The sequence below is a fragment of the Pagrus major genome, chromosome 18, assembly GCF_040436345.1.
Source record: "Pagrus major chromosome 18, Pma_NU_1.0".
Taxonomy (NCBI): domain Eukaryota; kingdom Metazoa; phylum Chordata; class Actinopteri; order Spariformes; family Sparidae; genus Pagrus; species Pagrus major.
Window position 1 is genome coordinate 28,011,958 of NC_133232.1, and position 18,320 is coordinate 28,030,277.

General features: G+C 42.1%; 1 protein-coding gene across 4 annotated transcripts in view; it reads left to right on the forward strand.

The window, feature by feature from the left end:
• mid2 (midline 2) overlaps positions 1-18,320 on the forward strand; it is a 171,782-nt gene that overhangs the window by 132,389 nt on the left and 21,073 nt on the right. For all 4 annotated transcript variants that reach the window (XM_073486765.1, XM_073486763.1, XM_073486762.1 and 1 more), the window contains 5 exons: positions 230-337; positions 6,845-6,993; positions 8,484-8,611; positions 8,734-8,877; positions 16,911-17,072. In XM_073486765.1, coding sequence (XP_073342866.1) covers positions 230-337; positions 6,845-6,993; positions 8,484-8,611; positions 8,734-8,877; positions 16,911-17,072 — 691 coding nt within the window. The remainder of the gene's footprint in view (positions 1-229; positions 338-6,844; positions 6,994-8,483; positions 8,612-8,733; positions 8,878-16,910; positions 17,073-18,320) is intronic.

The following is an 18,320-nucleotide window of genomic DNA, read 5'->3' on the forward strand; positions in this document are numbered from 1 at the left end:
AAAACAAATGACGTGCTCCGTGAGTAAGTGATGATGTGATTCATCAGGGCTGTCAATCCAGACATTTAAAAAGCTCCCTACAAGCAAACACTCTCTACACTCTACACAGATATGATAAAGTGTAACATATGGCCAGGTTAGTGTAAAAATGTGTTGTAATAAATCTGTGTTAGCAAATTTATTTTGGCCTGGCTCAGTCATGTTCACATGTACCTGCTTCTGTTTCCAGGTGAACACAGCCATGCATGAAGCCAAACTGGTGGAGGAGTGCGATGAGCTGGTGGAGATCATCCGCCAGAGAAAACAGGTCATCGCTGTGAAGATCAAAGAGTCCAAGGTAAAGAATTCCCCTTATACTTTTTTTAGTTCCTCACCCTGTTGGAGTCACCCAATTAATGAAAATCAATAAATTTACTGACCTTCTAGCTCTGCTTTTGTCTCCACCAACTACAAAGAAGAATACAGGGGTCATTCTTTTGGTCCAAGGGTCCTATGTTCCCAAGATTACTATGACAAATAATGGGAAGATGACAAGGGGTAATTTGTTCCCAAGGCCTTTATTTTTTCTTTATAGCTCATAATGGAAACCTGAAAACATGTTCCCCAGCTCTGTATTCACTTAATATCATATGGGCTTTTGTGGGAACTTGTCAAAGGGTTTTCTGTTCCCCAGCACGGCCAAATGTCTCTCAGTAAAATTAGGTTTATACTCGAGGGAACTTATTAAAAGTATTTGGGTCATGGAGTCAACAAAGGTCATTGCTTAATGCTTCCTTAGGGTTAGGGTTAATGGGTGTCAACAGAATATTAAACTGGGGATCCAGAGGCATCGGGAAGATAAGAACCTGGGAAAATAGGACTTTGGGAACTTCGGACTCTGAGAACAAAGGACCTTGTGAACATAGATACACTATGTACCTTAAGCTTGCGAGGTGTTTCCCTGTCTTCACCAGCTCAGTACTAGCTTTGTTCGCCTGTAGTTTGGTGGTTGGCAGGTCGTGTTCAGTGGGTTTTTCAACTAAACAACAACACAACAATGACTTTTTAATATGGCTAAACAGCTCCATAGATCTGCAAGGGTGAAATATAATCATTTGAACAATTGGACATTACATTACAGAAGCCAAATGGCCAAAGACATCTTAAAGAAATCTCAGCTCGGGGTCACTGTCCACAGTTTGGACAAGAGGATGAATATGAGAGCAGCTATGCTATGGACAGAATAAAGTCGCCAAAGTGTCTCAGCGTTGTTTCATATTAGGCTGCATCTGTAGTTGCCCGCTTGTTTACTAAAACACACATCACATGGAAATGGAAAAAGACAAGTGAGGAAAAGGAGAGAGAAAGTGAGAGAGAGAGCAGAAACAGCCTCTCCCACATGCAGGCAGCCAACCTGAATGTGTGTGGAAAGAATCTGCGATGGCAGCAGAGACTCTCATCTAAACCGTTCCCTGTTGTTTCAAAGGCAGTCCAGGACTTAGGCTACTGTACAGGCATCTGTGTGTGTGTATATGTGTGTGTGTGTGTGTGTGGACACGTGCCCATGCGTATGTCAGCGGTTGTCTCCCCATGAGATCCGAGGGTTTCAAGACAGAGGCAAACTCTGAATCTCACACTACCAGTCGTGAAATTTTAAGTACTTGTGGAAAATCCTCCGAGGCGGCAAAAGAGCTTTGTCAAGAGATGAAAGATTTCCAAACACTAAACACAAGGTCTGAAGTAGGCGTGTGTGTTGTGTGTGTGTGTGTACGAGTGTGTCCGCAGTGATTGCAGACAAAGAGCACTGCTTGTTCTCCTGAGAGTCTGGGTCTGTAAAAGGCTGTCTAGCGGAGGCTAGAGGAGTAAACTGCAGCAGACGGAGGTACCGGAGGAAGAACACACAAAAGACCAGAGGAGCGATTGATTGATGTCAGCCTGCAGGTGATGTGTTAATATTGGAGGCTGTTTACGGGTCAAGAAAGATTAATGAAATGCACCTTGAGTAATTCAAATAATCATAGGTGTGTTAAGATTGATGTTGTTTGCCTGAGTGAGGAGGAGAGGAGGGGAGACCGTGAAGGGTCAGGTAAACGGAGGTCGTTCGAGGAAACAGTCACGGTGTGGTTTTTCCTGTTAAGGACAGTGTAGGAGAGGAAAACGCTCAGAGGTGACTCTGCAACAGAATAACAGGATTATGCAGGCGTGATCATGGTGAGCAGAGCTGTGCAAGGTGCTCCCAATCTCTGTCTCTCTCTCACCTCCTCTTAATGAGCTCTGTCTCTCTCTGAGGAGACTCTGCAGTCACGCCTAATCTCTCCGTGCCCAAACAAACACACACTATTCCCATATGTTCTGGTGTGTGCAAGAGGGTGTCTTTATCATATGGTTGCTTGCCTTCCCCCTCTCTCTCGTTCTGAAAACTCTTAACTCTGTAAGAGCATTAAGGATTAACAATTCAAATCTGTTGAAGTCACTTCATTTTTAAAAACAGCCATTATGTCATTCTTACCTTCAGTTTACAAGTCTGTGGCTGTTTCTCGCCAGAAACAACAGCATTAGGCATGCATAAAACAAGCTGTTAGCATTTTTTTTTTTTTTAATGGCTGTGGCAATAATGGCTGCTGTCTCTCAGAAGGAATAGCAGAAGTAGCTAGCGTGACATCGTTTTGTGGCCAGGAACGTCTTATGGTGGAGGTCAAGGTAGCCTAGATGGTTGGGTTTGAAACACAAGATTGCTGTTCACTATAAGTTTTACTTACAATTTCTTTTAACCAATTTTTCCCCAAATTATTTAAAGCAATTGTTTGACATTTTGGGAAACGTGTTTGTTTGCTCTCTTGCTGAGAGTTACAGGGGCACTATGTCGTTTTGCAGCAGAAATTCAAACTCAGAATTTTAATGCATACACAGAAATATTTATTTTTTCCACAACTGATAAAATAAGCTGTTCTTAGAGTAAATTTAAGGTCCCCAGAACACTGTTTGAAACCAGGAAGGTGGCAGGGTCCGCCAAATATAAACAGTATGAAATTGTGTTGTCCTTTAATGTCAGTTTATTTATTCAGTCATGAAAAAAAGAGGGTTTGTTTATTTACTTTGTTTAGGCATAAACAAATCAAAATATCTTCCCTTCTGATTAGAATTTCTTCCCCAGAACTACATAGTGCACCTTTAAATAAGTTAAATGATGCTGATGATACCACTATCATGTCTGTGTAGCTGGTGTCAGCAGCTGGTTGCTGGTTAGCTTATCTAAGCATGAATAATGGAGACAAGGGGAAACAGCAACCCTGTTTTTTTTGTTAGGTAACAAACAGTACCTATAGCATGATAAAGCTCACTTATTAACAAATTATATCTTATTTGTTTAGTTGTCAGTGTCAGTGACCCTAAGTCAAGAAAGCGAACAAGCATGTTTCCAAAATGTTTGAGTACGTTTTTGTGGCTAAATCGAACTGAGCTAACCAGCTACCTTAATTAGCGACTGCTTATCTGAAGTTAGAAGTTAGCTACTTATGACGATAGCTAGTTTTAGGACAGACTAATTACCGTAAACTGTTTTTTCATAAAGGTAACCAAAACTGTACACGGCTACATTTTCTGACACTCCACTTCCTGTGCTATCCTAGGATTATGAGAGAAGGATGAGTCAGACTTGTCACACTCTGCAGCACTGTTTGAGGTTTAGCTGCGAACTTGAGAGTGCAGGAGTGTTAAGAGAGGATAAATAAGAGGCTTTTATTGTGCACTTACACGGGTGATAGCACAAAATATATTCATTGAGCGCAGAACAACTTAACCGACAATTATATTTATAAAAAAATATCCTCACAACCATTCAGCACTATTATTCTGTAAATTCATTACTCATTAGAGCACAAAGTTTCAATCAACGACCTTCAAATCAAATATTTAAAGAGATTAATCAGCCTCAGCAGAAGGTTTCAGCCTTGTTTCATGACCTCAAACAGCACTGAGAAAACACACCACAACTGACAGGCTAGAATTACTATATTTAAGCTCGGATTAAATAGACTATAATATTTCAGCTTTAGAAGAGGCAGTTCTTTACACGAGGTGACACGCTCACATGCGCGCACACACACACACACTGACTCTGCCATATTGTCCATTATTCTGAGAGAGAAGGAGTAATCATCTCTAAAATTGTTGTTTGCGGCGTATGTTGCCAAATAATAACCCATCCATTAAACCCGTCTCGCTTGTCCTCTCCTCCGTGCGGTCAACAACCTGCTCAAATGTCATTTATAGTGACAGCAGATTACAGTGGACTCGGTGGTGGAGCGGCTAATACGTCAACTAAAAACACAATTAAGTCGCCCAGCTTAGAGACGTTTTTCAAAGCAGGAGCAGCTTTCCCCCAGCAGTAGAGAGCGAGATACTGTTTTGATTCTTTGAGAGCTTTTGATGACAAGCTCTTAACCGGTTGCCACCCAGTGTGTGTTTTTTTCTTAATTCGTATTTGCATAATGCAAGCCCTGCAAGCAAAAATGTGTTGCTGAAAATATAGATGACTAATCCTTTAAGGGCACTCGTCATTCGAAATGTTTCTGTTTTATTTAGTGTTTTGAGACTCGAGTTGTTTGCCGTAACTGGAAGTGTGCCGTTTTTAGACGGAGAAGCGACTTTACTTTGCCGTTTGCCATTTAAAAGTTCGGCGAGGTTGCATTTAATCATCATTGCCGAGACGCACGGTGTACTAAAGCGGGTGTTTTTCATTCACGCGGCTCACCTTTCGCTGCCAGTCTCACTGCTGCCAGCCTGTGTAACTTCCTGTAGAGGGTTTCATCAGACTAAGTTCATTTAAGGGATCAGGATGCGAGCCGTAATGAAGATAAATGGATTACTTTGATTTCAAATTAGCGCAGAATGGCCTCCTTATGGTCAGTAGGAAATTGTATTACAGTACACCCACTCACAAATTACAGTCAAAACAAACTCAATTGCAGAACATGTCTGTGTGTGTTTGGGTATAAAGAGTTTGAACTCTGATCTGATCGACTGACCTTCCTCTTGTTGTGTGCAGAAAGCAGTTTTTTGTGATTCAGACGAAGCAGTTTACTATGTTCTTTTATGGTCTGCTCTTTTCTTGCTGTGTTTTTCAGGGTTTTCCTCCATCTGCCTTTGCTGGCACATATGAAACATGCTTCACTAAGTTATTGCCATACTTGCCAGCCTTGAGACCTCAAAAATAGGGAGGGTTTCGAAACCCAAAGCGGGGTTCTGGGGGTCTTATTCCTGCATTCTGGTGACATTTAAAGAATGAAAATAGCCTAACAAAATAATAAGTAAATTGTAACGGCATTTTTATGTCAAATACTTTTAATTTGACCTTTAATTCTCAGAAAACATTGCAGAATAATTTGCCCTCTAGCTGCTGCTGCCCTGTGTTTGTCAGCCTCTTGACACGGTGCGACCCCTGTGGTTGACAGAAAAATCAAGTGGCAGATATTACAGCCCCTTTCCTTCAAAATTCTTCAATCACTGAGGAGGAGCAACAGTAGATCATACTATAGAATGTACAGAGCCAGAAACAGGTAACGATAACTTAAAGGGGGAACCAGTAGAGGGCAAAGAAAAACAGGAGTCTCCCTGGAAAATCGGTGGTGTTGGCAAGTATGGTGTGTGGGGATAGATACGTGTTTACAAGGCTGCAGCAATGTGGTTGGGCCTATTTCTCAGTGGACAAACACAGACACATTCTCATGTATGACAAAGTAGCATGCTGCACTCCTTGCCCTGACTGTTATCAAATCAGATAACAATGCATTATTCTGTTCACCTCTGCCCTTCTGTTACGCAAAACATGTTCATCAGGCCAGCGTGAGAATAAAGAGCCAATGAGTTCGCTTCAACTCCGACCCCGTTACCAGGACTCGGTCCGCTCCGCTGCGCTCTCGGTGTCTTCCTGTCTTTGTGTCTTCCTGTCTGTGTTTGTCCACAACTTTATTGTTGAGTGTGATAGAACAGCCAGTATTTTTCAGAGCAAGGGTCTCATTTTTTTGCCTGAACTCAGCGCAGAATGAGATTCTAATGCAGATTGTTTATTTCTCCTTTCAGCAGTTCTACCAATGCGTTAATGTCCTCAACACTGTTTGTACGAGTTCAATTAATTACACAAAATTCAAAGATTCCTCCTGACAAAATAATATTTGATCAGCGGCCAAGGCATTCAATATCTATCCAAGACTCCCGCTGGGGGTTTGTGTTTGTTATAGTGTTGTTGCTCCTCTCACAGTTATTAAACTTCAGCTATATCAATAGTCTGCCATGTGGCAACTTGTTGGTTTCCACCTAGCGGGAATCCTCTCAGGGAGCCCGACCAGTGCCGGCTGTTTTACAGCAATTTGGCAGCAAAGCTTAATTAGATTTCCTGCAAGTGTTGAACATATTTGTGGAACGGTAGCTGTCAGTGATGAATACCTCATCGTGAAATCATTCAACCATATTTCAGATGCATTTTTGAGCTGTATTGAGCTCTGAGGCACTTTTCTTTCCACCAAATTTGTGCAGTGGAGGGAGCGTGAGTTTGCCATGAGCAAAGTTATTTTCAGCCACAGGAGATGAGCATAAAAGATCAATAACACCAGAGAACTACTTTTGTCTGAGTTTTGGAAGTGGTGGAGCACAGTGTGTGGCTGAGAATTCATGCATATGAGAAAAAAAAAATGGTGGTTGGATTTGGACTGGATCAGGAAATGTGCAGTTGGTATTCTCGTCTGTTTTCTCATTACTAACAGTCTAGCCAACAAAACAGTGTTCCTTCAAGGCTCAGATTGGGCGAATGAATATAAATCAGTGTGTCGCTACATAACAACATGTTCTGTATTTGTGTGTCTTCCAGGTGATGAAACTGCGTAAGCTGGCTCAGCAGATTGCAAACTGTCGCCAGTGTTTGGAGCGCTCCAGCGCCCTCATCACCCAAGCCGAACAGAGCCTGAAGGAGAACGACCACGCTCGCTTCCTCCAGACCGCCCGAAATGTAGCAGAAAGGTGGGTGATGGCAGTGCATGGACGTACACACATCTCCATATGCACAGTGAGGAAGAAAAAAAAAAGCTTTGCTAATTAGAGAGCTGTACAAATGCACACCGACAGACTACTGAGAAACAATAAAGGATCAGGGCCACTGTAAAAAAAAAATCTGTTCTAGTTTTTTGTCACAATTCTGACCTTAAAGGTGCACTATGTTGTTGGGGGGGCTGATATTTTTGGCTAAACAAACTAAATAAACAAACCCTCTTTGTTTTAATGACTGAAAAAACTGAATATTTTACTTTGTTTATATTTGGCGGACCCTGCCACCTTTCTAGCTTGTGTTCTAGGGACCTTATTTTCCTCTGAGAACAGCTTGTTTATTCAGTTATGGAAAAGATAAGTAGTTTTAGTTGTATTATTACCTCATTAACATTGTAAATAATTCTGAGTTTGGATTTAGTGCCCCCTTGAACATGCGACATGCACTCTGAACCTGTGTGCTGCAGAAAAGACTGATTTCAATTAATTCATTAGACGTAAGCTCAAAAAGAAAGTTTCTGAAATCGATCTGATTGCAGCTTTTATCTGTCTTTCTTTCTTTCTTGTATAAACAGTCATGTTGTCTTGTTGCAGGACACACACCAAAACGTTATTTAATAATGCAAAATGTGTTTAGATAAATCCTAAAATCCCTGCTCTACAATAAGTTTCCTTTTATTAACGTTTTTCCATCTTAGAGTAACTCTGCTGGTGAAAGTAGCATTATATCAAACCTCTGTAGCTCCTGTGATCAATTCCAGGCCTCTGTTGAAAATCATCTGTCATCTGAAGGGCCGGCTCTGCAGTTTCTCTTTTCACCAGCATGCTTCTGTAATATCTCCAACCCTTCCTCCCATCTTTCTCTTGTATACAAAGGTCAGTGCAAAATATGCACCACGGGTAGCACCTTTTAAGCTGCTGTTTTCCAGCACTTGGCCCGGGTGCTTTATTGACCGACTGTTTCTCTTCGCTGAGGAGCAAAAGTCTAGTGCCGGGTCTGTGCTCGGCTCTGTAACCCTGCCAGCACTGTGGTAGTTTAGCCTGGCTCCTGCCACTGACAGCTCAATGATGCTCAAAGCAGAAGTGTGCACAAGTTTCCACAAAGCTGTACAGACTGTGGAGTCAGTGTGTCTGTGTGTGTCAGCGTTAATGACGGGGCAGGTTGCAGACACTGTTAGATGTTATATTGTATTATATTTTTATGTTACATTCTGTCGCTTTATATTTTCTTTCCCCCTCTCTCTGTTTTCTTTTTCATTCACACAAACTACGCCCTGTCTACCACCTCTCCTCACATTTTTTGACCTCTTCATCACCTATCGTCTTCTCTTGCTCCTCCTCCTTGTTTTTCCTCTCATCGCCTCGTGTGACGTCTCGGCCCCCCTCTGCTCCCTCACCTTTGTGCCGTTCTCCTGACATTTCCTTTCTCTCGCTCCCTCCATGTCCCGACTGCTTGCTCTAAAAAGGGTTGCCATGGCGACGGCCTCCTCCCAGGTACTCATCCCTGACGTCAACCTGAACGAGGCGTTCGACAACTTTGCCCTGGACTTTTCCCGAGAGAAGAAGATCCTGGAAGGACTAGATTACCTAACGGGTAAGAGCGTATATTTGTTATTTCTTCTCCACTGTATTTAAAGACGTTCTTTACTTTATAAAATCTCGATTTATAACTTTTTTTTCCACGCTGGATCATGTTGTTGTTTCCTCCACATGTAGCTCCAAACCCGCCATCCATAAGAGACGAGCTGTGCACCGCCTCCCATGACACCATCACTGTCCACTGGACATCAGAGGATGAGTTCAGTGTCACCTCCTACGAGCTGCAGTACACCATCTACACCGGCCAGACAAATTTCATCAGTGAGTCATGTGCGCACACACACACACACACACACACACACACACACACACACACACACACACACACACACACACACACACACACACACACACACACACACACACACACACACACACACACACACACACACACACACACACATACACAGGTATGTTAATACAAAAAAAATTAGATCAGTGCTGAAGCTCACAAACATTACTTGTGCCTAGAAGGAAGTTCATGTTCACACAATTGGCAACAGCCAGGGGCAATCTAGGCTTATTTAAAATGAGGTTTGGCCAAGAAGAATCAAATACTTTGTTGACCTGTGTTTAATTACCCTACAATTTGAATTTGGTGAATAAGGCTGGATATATTTTATTTATTTTAGAGGAGCACAAACAAAGTCATTCCTGACATAATATGTATGTCAAACTGTCTGAAAGAATCCCAGCTGAGTAACACAGATAATATTTGATTCAAGCTGCACTCTTTGAGGCCACTAATGCGAGGGCTCCTGCCATATCGTTAGAGGAAAAATACCTGCATGGTAACTTCAAAGACTAGAGATCAATGCATCTCTCTGGCATCATTAGCGTTTTAATCACCTTGAGTGTTTATATCGAACGCTGTCATATTTAAAGAGCTTTTTAAGAGAGACTATGGACCATCAGCAATAAAACACCTTCTCTCTCCATTTAAGATACTCAGTTTGACATGGTCTGACACAACACTTCCTTCTCACTTCCTCTTTTGCAGCCGTAAGAAGTACTACAGCCGGAAAAGGTCACCGCCTAATAAGAAGCATAAATATGGGTCGTAATAAGCTGCTTACACAGTCGTCCTATACGGGCTGTCTGGTATGATCACTAGCTTACGGTGGCTATTGTTAGCTGACATCAGTAAGATACTGCTGCATAAAAAAAAACTTTGCTGAATCAGTTCTCGTACTTAACGACTCTTCCCTACTTGTGCTGCTGTTATTTAGCATTGAAGCATTGACCAGTTTCCTGTATTTGTGACGTGTGGTCACAGTCTCAGATACCATTTATAAACACAAGCACGATGGAAAGCTGTAGAGGGCAGTTTTATTAGTAGCATTCACCATAATAAGAATTCCCCGGCCACTATAAAGATACTTATCACTCATGCACAAGGCCAAAAGAAACAAAAAAACGCAACACACCTCTTTCACTGACCTCTTAAAGAGAAAATAAACTGGAGCACCGCAATACTTTTAGTATTGCTCAGTCTTATTTTCATATGTTCAATATTTAATCGGACCGTGTTGCATAACCTAGATTTTTTTGTCCAGCTTTAGTCTTTGTTGTCCTCCCTGCTTGTATTTATAGAGAAATAGAGCTGAGTTATCAGGACTACTTGTTTTAAAAATAGGACATACAGTACATATCATGAGGGAATGCTTTAAAAAGATTCACTATTGAGTGTCTGGATTTGTTTAAGCAGTGTGAAAGATGCAGAAACAAGAGAGGAGAATATAAAAACACAGGCTGGCCTCGTTACAAATCTCCCATAGAGACCAAGACTATCATTTTTGGTAAAAGTTTTTTTATTCAGTGCAAATTTATGAGCAACTGATTCGCTTTTTCAGCCAGATTGGATCAAATATCACCATCATTTGGCTGTCAATGCTGCTTTTAATATTTTGGCTCATAACTCCAGAACATGAGGCTCAGGATTTATCCTGAACTACTTGCTTCAATCAAACCCACCACCCACCATAGGGTTTTGCCATTGCAGTATATCTAATTTTGCCCATTTTTTGTACACTGAATGAGCCGTATTTGTTTTCCCATCACTGTAACCACATTGAGATGACACTCGCACAGTCTAAAAGGACATATTCTGCAAAAATATATAAGATTTTGCGTTACACTTTCTATGAAGCCTCGTCTAAAATGCATTACAAGGCATTGTGAACATACTTAGGATGCGCTATAATGCAACTATAGTGCTGTATAATCATAGTTACAAGCACTCATGAATATTCCTAATGATTTATAACCATAATCACAGTTCAATGTGACACAGACGCTATAATGCAGCTATAATGGATTATACCAATGGAGTAATACGTTCATTGTACAGTATGTTATAGAGGAAGAAACAAGGTTTGAGTTTCGTGTGTATACAATTATAAGTATGTTCATAATGCGTTAGAATACAATAAATAGACTTCATAGAAAGACTTCATTCAACAGTTGCACTTATGTAACTGTGTATTTAAATGAGCTCAGTAGTCACAGGTGTTATTCTCTCAAAATTCAGCAAAATTCAGCCTTATTCAGCGTCCCAACATACCTGGACAGGATTTACACATTCACCAAACATCTGGCCACCATTAGCTAATCAGCATCACAGCTGATTGTCTATAACTACACAAATGAAGGGAAAGAGAGAGTCCTGTGGAGGAGGAGAGAACAGGTGAAAATCAGAGTGGATAATGGTCACATGGAGGTAAAAATTACCACTCACCGATGATATGAGGAGGATATGATTAATGTACATAATCGTGCACAGTCAAGCGCGTGCACACACACACACCTGTGCCTCTCTCCACTTTCCCTCGTCGCTTTGATCCTTTCACCATCTCATCTACTCTCGTCTGTGTAGCCTGACATTTCTCCATCTCAAGTGCCCCAGCCATTTGAAACACCGGGATACATTTCAGCTGTGATAAACTGAGTGACTCAGATATTCAGCGGTGTGCTGCCACAGAGTCCTCCGAGATTCACGGGAGAAACCGAGAAAGAGAGAAACCCATTTAGCCCGCCACGCCACTTGAGTTTTTACCGTAGCATTTTTCTCTAACTTTCCAAGTGGCTAAATGCTCCCACTCGAGCGCCATCCTGTCGCTCTCTTTTTGCTCTCGCCTGGCCTCATCCTCAGCCTCGGCCTTCCCATGAGAAGGCGAAGAGGGCTTGTGCGGTCCTGTCTCTGCAGGATCCATCCAAGCACAGCGGCAGAAAATAGAATCAGCGAGTGAAAGCTGCTACCTGTGGCCCTTTGCAAGTTACAAGTGTCTTGTATCAGTGACTCATTTGTTTATCTGCCAACCAACACTTAACACTGTGCATCCACTCCTCTGTAAATATGTTTGTCTTTGTAATCACATGTAATTGATATCCAATCCTCTATCCTCTTCATTACACTCACACTCAGACGTGCACTATTATCGTTAGGATTAACTTTTTTTTATGTGATGTCGCCTCCTGCGACGACGAGCAAGAAATAAAGATCAACAAAAATGTCAGGTATCGAAAGAACAAGAGAGAAATTAAAACAGGAAAGCCGAGTGTAATTGCTGATGGTTTGATGTCGAAATAAAACAGTGTAGGATTTCCATTTGAGCCTCCAGCGTTTGATTCACACTCTCTTGAGGTCGTTCTTTTATGTCAGACAGTAACGCTGATGTAAACGCTGTCTTTATATACTGTACATCCTCGTTAATTAAGTGCTTCACCCTAATCGTTCCATCGATAACACAACACCAGGATATAATGATGGCTGTAAAGGAGACGTCACTTTTTGCTGATACAGAGACGATGTAAGGGTTCCTCCCAGCATGTGCTTTTCTGTTTTAATGGTGTTAAGGAACATGCATTCAAAATATAGTAATTTTAGACAAACAGTTCAATGTTTTGGGAAATATGCTAATGTAGTGGAGGGTCCAGTGGTCGCCAGGTAGCCTCACAGTGAAGTCGCTGCACCCAGCCAAGAAATAATCTGGCACAGAATCCTTACCCAATGAGGTAATGTTTTAAAGTTTTATTCACCTTAACTTTAGTCTAATTAGCTGACTACTTATCACTTATAATGGGATGGGATTTTATTTGGTCTCTACAGTCTTACCAACCCCAGCTTTAAGAGGATATGTTGCGCCTGTCAAAATGGAACTGCATCAACATCATGGCCTCCCGTTAAAAATATAAAAATCTTCCCACTCTCCATCCACAGCACCATTTTTGGCTCCAGGACCTTTTTTTTATATATATATATTCTCTCCCCTCTTGGCCTGTAGCTACCACAGGGATGACTTTTACCCTGTAAGACCAACAAGGTTAGGAGGCCAAATAGCCTCACTAGTTCCATACAGTTTCCCTGCATCGCTCAGCTGAAGTAAATTTACTGTAACAGTCCGCACTTATAAAAGTACATACCCCTGCTCCCACCTCCTCACGACTTCAACCACTTTTTCCCATTTTTTTTTTTTTTTTTTTTGCCAATTTGTACATTTTCGTAGGAGGCCTGCATGTTAACCACGCTGGCCTCTACCTGCTGACTGCAGCTGACAGCTTCATCTGTCTTTCATGTGTATTCATGAGCACAGGCCTGTGGTGAGGTATTAATATGATTATCGCAGGTGAACAGCAGAGTCGCGGTGGGCGTGAGGACAGCCCGGAGTTGCGGTAAAATCTCCCTTTCTGTGTATCTCGACAGGGCATCTTTCAGCGGACCAGCAGGTTCAGCCTTCGATCAGCGTGTCATGAAATGGTAATGAGGTTTCAGTCATTGCAGGAAACTAGTCTGACAACAATACACTTATTAAAGTTATGTAGAGGCACGGAGAGAGAGAGAGGCAGGTGAGCGCGATGTGTTTTTATTGATGTGCAGCTGCTCATACACACACACACACACACTAACACACAGTCTGTCTCTCCAGAGTACTTGAACTTATAAACTCATGCAGACACACATACACACACACACACACACACACACACACACACACACAGTCAACATTAACTCTATGTTGCATCATCAAAGACAGACCCTCTTCCATTTCCAGGATACTTTGTTTTTGCCTTTCCCTTCTCATCTGTCTGCGTCTGTCTGCTTCTGAGCAAGACAGAAACAGACACTCACACACACACACACACTCACACACACTGTACATACACATACACACACTTGTCTGGATGCAAGACACAGGTCGATCTATTCCCTCTCCGTTTCCTTTCCGTTTCTCCTCTCACAATGACACATTCAGTTACTGCTCCGCACTTTGAAGTCGCAGTGCTCTCCAAAGCAGCTTGGCGAGTGTCAGAGAGCCCCTTTTCACTACTGGCAAAAGTAGCGATAGCGTATTGCTGTGTACTGACCTAATTTGATTTAGCGAAAAGGGAGAGGTGCTATGGAGATCAAAAGCTTTAAAAATGGAAAGCAGCGTGAAGTCCTTCTCCCTCGTCTTTCCCCTGTATCTCTTTCTGAAAGCCCGCATAACGCTGTGGCCTCCCTAATTTCCGCAGGACGCGGTTGAAAGGACAGGTAGGAGGCATAATTTCCAGGACGACAAGGGACAGCTGTCTCAGTGGAACTTGCTTTTTTTGTGAGGGATAACAGCAGTAGGATTTCATTGTTGACAGTGCACGCATATTTGTAAGACCAGGCTGAGATGAAATGCAGATGAATGAGAGGTGTAGAGAAGAACTCGCTCACTTCTTTCTGTCTCATTCATCTTAAAAAGGATGATGAAAGCTGTTTTTCTTTGTCTGAGAAAAGCTCGTGGAAGTCGGCAGATATGTAAAGACGCAGCCTTCACTAACTTTAAGAGTCTCCTCCCCTCATTCATTGTTAAAGCCGCCTCGCTTTTTAAAGGCCTTATTTGCGTCCTGTGAAGTATTTATATTTACAAGCAGACTCCCGGCCATTACTTATGCATGCTGTTGCCATCTTGTTCAATAATTCACAACGCATCCTCACCAGAAGGGACAAGGCAGGCATGGCCCTGAGAGCTCTCTCCCTTTCAGGATTTTTATTTGCAGGAGGGAGAGGGGGGGAGACGAGACAATGAAAAGGATTGTTATTCTACTTTCAGCTCTACAAACATTAACCTCAGCTACAGTGCTACTAAACAAGATGCTTTGTTTGTTTTGGCGAGGCTTTATTTAAATGTGTTCAGAATTTTTTTAGGGTGGGTGAAAAGAAACGTTTTCCCCAGCAGTCACTGACTCTGCTCTCTTTTCTGTCTGGTCTCCTGTTGGCACGGCATCGGGGTGTTACTCATACTGTTAGTGAAGGTCAAGGTTAAGCTAGCAGTTTAAATATCACTGTTGTTACACAGACTTACATATTACAGCCGGCCAAAAGCTTCATTCTATGACGCCGTACGTACCCCACTAGTAGGGCTGCACGATATTAGAAAAAACTCACTTTGCATTATTTTGGTTTTCTGCGATATTAACAAACACAGGATTTTTTTTATCTGATAACTCAATATAGGCTATGCAGATGAAGTCAGAGTAGGCGGAAGTCACCATGATTACAAGCACTGAGTGGCAGAAAGATTTGTGATACTTATCAAGTGCTGCAATCTTAATGTTGAGCTAGAATTCCACCAAAAAACACAAAAAAACATCTACTGACTACCGCAGAAGCACACATTGTGTTGTTGATGCTGAAACAATATATAGCTCAGCAAAAGAGAGAAAAGGGCACAATCCCAATACACCCCTTGCCGCACCACTTAGCCCTGACCCCCCATTCTGCACGTTCACGTCAGGGGGATTGTGTCCCAGTTCTGTTATGATTGGATGTTATTACATGTTTGACCGCTAGGCGGCAATACTGGTTTGTAGTCAACTTACCGTACCAAAGGGAAAGGGAGTCATTAAAATAAGTTACTTGATAACAACACGGCCTCATCCTTGGAACACGAACATGACAGGTTCTTGTTGGGATAGAGGGTTAGGGTGAAGTGTCAGGGTTATACGGCCCTCCAATTTTTCAGAGGCATCCTTCAGACCCAGGGTTTCGAGATCTCTGCCATTTTAATGTACTGTGGATCTTTTCTTTATAACAAGCACGAAACAATCACAACCAGTTTGCGGATTTCTTGGTAGCTAACAAGCTAGCTCAGCATTATTTCAATCTTGCATTCCCTGTCTTTGATGGCATGTAGCTAAAGTCCAGCAGTGAAGTTGCATGTGAATTGTTTGACAGCAAGCTTTATTTTGAAAGTCTACCATATTTATTATTGCTTCACCACGGAGCCCATGACGTGCAAAACTGATGCTAGAAGACTTAATAGAGGGCCATAGTTTGAAGCTTCGGGCTGCTGAGTTTGAAGTGAGAACATGTTGCATATTTACCGTGGTAAGAGATGTTTATTCATTCTCTGCACCTGTCCTTTGTTACAATGCCAATAAAATCTGTGCAAAACACAGCCAACGCACTGGAAGTGGCAAATTTCACACCAGGTTTGTTTTTTTCACACATAAACCAGAAGCATAAGCGCAGTATATGCATAAGTTACGGTAGCAACATTGTCCAAGTTTTGCAAAAGCTGAGTCACATAAACAGCTTCCACTTTGGCAAATGCAGAAATAGCACCAATGTCAACTTGTCAGTGTATCCCCGTTATTTCATACAGGACAAGAGGCCTAAAGAGCACCCCGTCGTAGCTGCTCCTCTCCTCAGCCCTGAGCTGTGATTTCCTTTTTCTTCTTCACAGTCGGCTGCAGCTGAGAGACTGAACAGACTGTGTTTAGAGGCAGGTGACTGCAGAGCTAACCCAGCCATTACTAAACCTCTGCCGCAAGCCACGCCGAATCAAAGCGCCCACCACCTGGGGTGATGTTGGCAATGCCCACGTTTCCATACATTTGAACATTAAAGGCTATCACGCTCTTTTGCCCTCAGGCGCTTACTACACACACTCACTTGTCAGGTTGTGTAAGCACCTTGTCCTTAATGGGTTATAGATTTACCCTTACAAACACACATCGCCTGAGGGGAACATGCCACGATAAACCTGATGGGTTGTAATGGGACGGACCAGTACGTACACATAAATGTTGTGTAACACCATGGAGGACTGGATGATCGCTGAGCTTCTGACTGCGTGATGACTCACATGAGGTTTAGAGAAAAAATAACACACCGGTCAGATTTCAAGGGAGAATTGTTTTTTTTTGCTTTCTTGAAGATTCTCAGCAGGGCTCGCTCCAGCTCTGCTTCCCCCTGAAAACATTGGCAGAACTTGGTTACTCATGCTGTGTGTGTGTGTCTTTGTGCGTGTGTCTGTGGACAGGTTTGTACAACTCGGCAGACAGCTGGATGATCGTACCGAACATCAAGCAGAACCACTACACGGTGCACGGCTTGCAGAGTGGCACCCGTTATATCTTCTTTGTCAAGGCTATCAACCAGGCAGGAAGCCGCAACAGTGAGCCGGCCCGCCTCAAAACCAACAGTAAGTGAAGGCTCATTTGACACTTGTGCCTGCTTTTCTATGAATATTTACAAGCCTTGTTAATTTTGTTTTTGATATTTGATGCAATTTATTATGATCTTCCTTCTGCATCATTTCTGCAACATAAGTTACAAGCTGTCATTGTTCAAAGATATTCCCAGTGGGTTGTCGTCTTTGATTTATAAATGAGCGAAGCATAAGTAGCAGATTTAGAACTCATTTAGATCAGATTTTGATTAGGAAAACATATTTATGCGCTGCTTTTAGTTTCCAGCACTGAAAGTTTCTATCAGAATGCATAAAGGTGTAAATGAAACGGAGGAAACCGACACAAGCGCCTGAAGTGTTTGACAGATTTCTGTCACAAACACTCACAAACATTTCATGGCATGTTCCATGAAGGGCTCCCCCAAATGATTTGAGTCTTTAGGTAAAGAAGTATAACATTCATAAATGTGTTTTGTGCTACTGCTCCACTACATCTCAGAGGCAAAAGTTGTACTTTTTTCTCAACTACATTTGTCTGACATCAGCTGCTAGTTGCTCTTCAGATTACAGATTTTCAATACTATGTTCAGTGTAAAGTGTTCCTTCATTGGTTGAGGAAATTCTCCTGCTTCATAGACTCAATAAACTCTTTAAAAACCCTCTTGGATTGGCTGGAAAATGCAACGTCCTGGAGCTGAAAACAGGCTGTTTGTCTGAGTTCATGAAAAGTTGACTTTTTAGAGTTATGCAGTTCTCACATAAACATACAGTGATCTTATAGAATATGGTGCAGATTGCTGTAGGTTAAACAGAAGAATATAAAAAGTTATTCAAGTTAGCTGAAACAACTACAGCAGTGAAACGTAACGTGCAAACAAGCAATGCACCAGATTTTGAAAAGGAAGAAATATGCATGGAAGCAGTGTTATAGGGGAGCTATGCAGATCAGCGGACTGCTTTTCAAAACTCGGTGCCTACGTTACCCACAATGCAACTTAGCTACTGAGTGACATCACTGGAGGCAGTTTGTCAGATTACATGCATCTTCCTCAGGAGCCACAGAAGGCTTTATACTACTTTTTTCACATATGCAGTCAAAACCTGTTAACACACTTTAATGTGTAGAATTGGTGGAGTTACCCTTTAAGTAAAGGATCTGCATACTTCCTTCAACCACCGTCAGTCAGATTGTTTAAGGTATCAGGCAGAGCATGCTCATTAACCAAATTATCTTTCACAACATTTGCGTATCGCGTGCAC